Source organism: Sinocyclocheilus rhinocerous, unplaced genomic scaffold (genome assembly GCF_001515625.1).
Source record: "Sinocyclocheilus rhinocerous isolate Xijiao unplaced genomic scaffold, SAMN03320098_v1.1 scaffold1589, whole genome shotgun sequence".
NCBI lineage: Eukaryota > Metazoa > Chordata > Actinopteri > Cypriniformes > Cyprinidae > Sinocyclocheilus > Sinocyclocheilus rhinocerous.
The window spans coordinates 50228-53793 of record NW_015648634.1 but is presented as its reverse complement, the minus strand read 5'-3'; the positions used below and the strand labels follow the sequence as shown (position 1 = coordinate 53793).

The 3566-nt window shown below is 36.8% G+C and overlaps 1 protein-coding gene across 4 annotated transcripts in view; it reads left to right on the top strand.

Moving 5' to 3' along the window:
- The first annotated feature begins 1199 nt into the window (after positions 1-1199).
- LOC107710071 (exportin-T) overlaps positions 1200-3566 on the top strand; it is a 24486-nt gene continuing 22119 nt past the window's right edge. For 3 of the 4 annotated variants that reach the window (XM_016514773.1, XM_016514772.1, XM_016514770.1), the window contains exons 1-3: positions 1200-1291; positions 2986-3136; positions 3349-3431. In XM_016514773.1, the coding sequence (XP_016370259.1) occupies positions 3047-3136; positions 3349-3431 (173 nt within the window). In that variant the 5' untranslated portion in view covers positions 1200-1291; positions 2986-3046. Of the gene's footprint in view, positions 1297-2985; positions 3137-3348; positions 3432-3566 lie in introns of all 4 variants that reach the window. The other variant, XM_016514771.1, reaches the window with a different exon arrangement.

Here is a 3566-nt window from a genome sequence, read left to right as displayed (position 1 = left end):
AATGACTCACTCATTAAACGCTCACTACTGGCACCTACTGGCGTTTTAATTTCGTCAAAAAGTATCATTTCCACCATAATTTCTTGTTTGTATATTCAAAAATATTTAAAATAATCTCATAATATTATTTAATGCAGTTGTATTTTTCAGTGTAAATGATTTAATTTGATAACGTATAGATAATCACATTATTATAATTGAATTTATAGATCAAATGTAAGAATTTGAAATGAAATTATTAATGAGATTAGTGGGAAAATGCCCTCTAAAAAAATGTCCTTGGATAAAATATTGAATATATAAATATTTAATAAAATGAGAATATTGCTTCAGAATAAACCATATTTGCAAAACACACACACACACACACACAAACACACACACACACACACACACACACACACACACACACATATATATATAAACTCGATGCCATAGAGCCCCCCCACATAGCAAATCCCAATTTAACCCCTGAATATATATATATATATGTATGTATATATAATGTAAAGTTTGGTGTATGTAAGTGCTACTTAAATGGAAGAGGTCTGCAGAATGGATAAAGTGTAATAAAATAAACACTGTATTTGTAAATGTATTTTGGACGTTTTCTTCCCAGTCTGAAGCATAATTAGACCAGATGTCCTTTCATTAGTTGGTGAACAGATCCCTCTCGTGGAAAGAAATAAACATAACAGTTTATTATCCAGTGCACAACTCTGATTTTCTGTTAAATAAATATTTATTAGATTGTATGAATGTATTAGTGAATGTGTGTGTACTTTACAGAAAAGATTCAGAACAGCTTCCGCCAGCATAGCATAATTATTACAGTTACTGTTTCTACTGTAAATTCGTGGATTTTTATCATGGTTTTTTAATGTTATGAAATTAAAATTTATTCTCATTTAGTTTTCTTTTTTTTTTTGTCATTTTGTTTTATTTCTTTAATGACACATTTTCTTACGGTTCTCAACGTAGTCATATTTTCTTATTTCTTTGATATACACTTGTAAATGTGTGTCATTTTTCCATGCTAATAAAAGTATTTATAAAACATTTCTTATTGTACAAAACGTTTTCTTTTGGGGGCTAAGTCTGTAGTCGTTATATAAAGCTTAATATAAAAATGCTACGTCCTCAATTATATACGTAAAGCGTGCGTGGCGCGCGTGCGTCTACGCGCTGACGTTCTTCCTGTTTCGTGCCCCGTACATCCGGTCGGCCCGACAACACGCCGCTGTTGACTCGCTTGAGCTGGGCGGATGATGATGGAGCGGTAAAGTTCACGGTAAGGTGCGGTAACCTTCAACTTATCCACACATTTACACGGTCGTGGCATATTTTATTCATTTCTATGAAAGTTCCGCGCGGGTCTTTTATCTGACAGCGCGCGCCGATGGTGCCGTCATCATCTCATTCACAACAATCTTATCCGCTAGTTAAGCCGATAACTCGCTAAACTACCCACGAGTGTTAGTTATCACTACACACACGCGTCGGTTTTGTATTTCGGTTGGGTTTGTCGTTATTTCGGCGTGTTTTTTCGGTCTGTCACGCCACGTTCGCTGAGATTCGGCACGCGCGAGACAAGCTTGTCGGTTAGCGGGAAAGTCGGTTATTTTGATAAACACGAGATCGTAGTCGCGAGTTAAGCGAATATCTGAGGTAAGTATAATTGTTTGGTACGAGTGTAATAGTGTGTTGGTGGTTAATATGGCGTTTATTAAGCCCACTATTGGGCCCGTGTTGCATCAGAAAAAGTACTGTCACATGGTAATGCCACAATAATATTAGTATTACACTTCAGCTGCCACGATACATGTCAAACGACCATGGTGTATTATACTATGGTACTATGTCCTTGAAGCATTATAATGCCATACTGCTTTTGTTAGTGTACACACAGCGAAAGAGGGAATAAAGGAGAGAAAGAGTGAGTCAGTCGTGCTGATTCAGCATGTGTGTGTTTGTTTGGTAACTTATCAGTTTGTCAAAATTTTCAGCGCATTGCATAATAATCAAACAGCTCATTGTTAAAGCCCTTTGTTTTAATTCATTCTAAATAATGTTATCTAAAGGGGTTTTTTGACAGCTGAGTTAAGGCTGCTCAAAGCTGGAATAAATAAAGCCTGCTTTGACCCAGCTTAGCCCCAGTATCAAAGTATACAGTTGTGTAAATGCATTTACTGAGCAGCATTAAAAAGTCTGTCATCTAGTGCCACTTCAGTAGCGCTTCTGTGCCACCTTTGCTGTGTAAATGTGCCATAAAGATGATGGTCTGACATAACATGGATGTATGACCCGTTTATCTCATTATACTGTATTCATTGTATTACCATGTAATTACTATGGTATTATAATCACACAAAAAACTATGTAAAATTTACTCATTTTTAAGTTTTTGCACAAGTAAAATTAATAAACATTATTTTTGATCCACCCATGCAGTTTCAGTTAATGCAACAAATTATTCATGTTCTTAATAAACACACTAAATACATTTTACATATTTAAGTGGACTGAACACTTTGTGGACTAAGTGGACTGAAATTAAGTTGTGATAAAATGTTTAGCAAATTGTTGCATTTTTCCACTGTGATCTCTGCCATTTTACTACAACAGTACTGTTTTTAATGATCAATTGTTATTTTGACAGATTAATAAGGCCTTTTTGCCCAGAATCAGTATCTCAAACTGTTTACTTGTATTAACAATAGTTAACTTGCTCATCACAAGCTAATACTCTGAATTTCTTATTTACTTAGTCATTAAATTGTATTATGTAATCAATATTATATCATCCTGTGGTCATCCTGCTCTCTAGGTTATCAGTTATACCAATTATCAGTCAACCACTTTTTTCCTTTGTAAGTCTGTTTACATTATGTTATTGTGTGTACTGTAAGAGATTTAAGCCTGACTCATGTTTATGTTTCTCTCTCGCTCGCTCGCGCTCTCTCTCTCTCTCTCTCTCTCTCTCAGATGTGTGTGTGCTGTTTGGAGATTTGGGATAAACTGATTGAGGACAGCAGCTAACCCACGTATGGCCTGCGAGTCGGCGTTACCTGCCATCATGGACGAGCAGGCCCTCATGGGACTGAACCCCAACGCCGATGCCTGCTACAGGCAGAGGGTGAGCGCAAAACACTGGATCAGATCTTTGTGTAAACATACACACTTAAATCATTAATTTCCTCACAAATGATTTGGGACTGCATCAATCTGTGTCTGCAGAATTCACATGCACATCATTTACAGTCCATTACTTTTTTTTGCATGACTAATAGTTGTAGTGCATCGTTGAGTAAATAAAACAATCTTTAATTACGTTCTCTGTGTTTTCAGGCGCTGGCATATTTTGAGCAGTTGAAAGAGTCTCTGGATGGATGGGAGGTGTGTGCTGAAGCCCTGGCCAAAGGGTTTTACAGGTAAAATACACTTTAGAAGAGCATGAAACCGCTAAATCTAGTGTTTTTCTGTAAGATTATAGCAGGCCTTGCTGCTACATATGTGCAGTGTTTCCCCTGCCATTATTTTAGGGGGGCGGCCCGCCCCCCCAACGG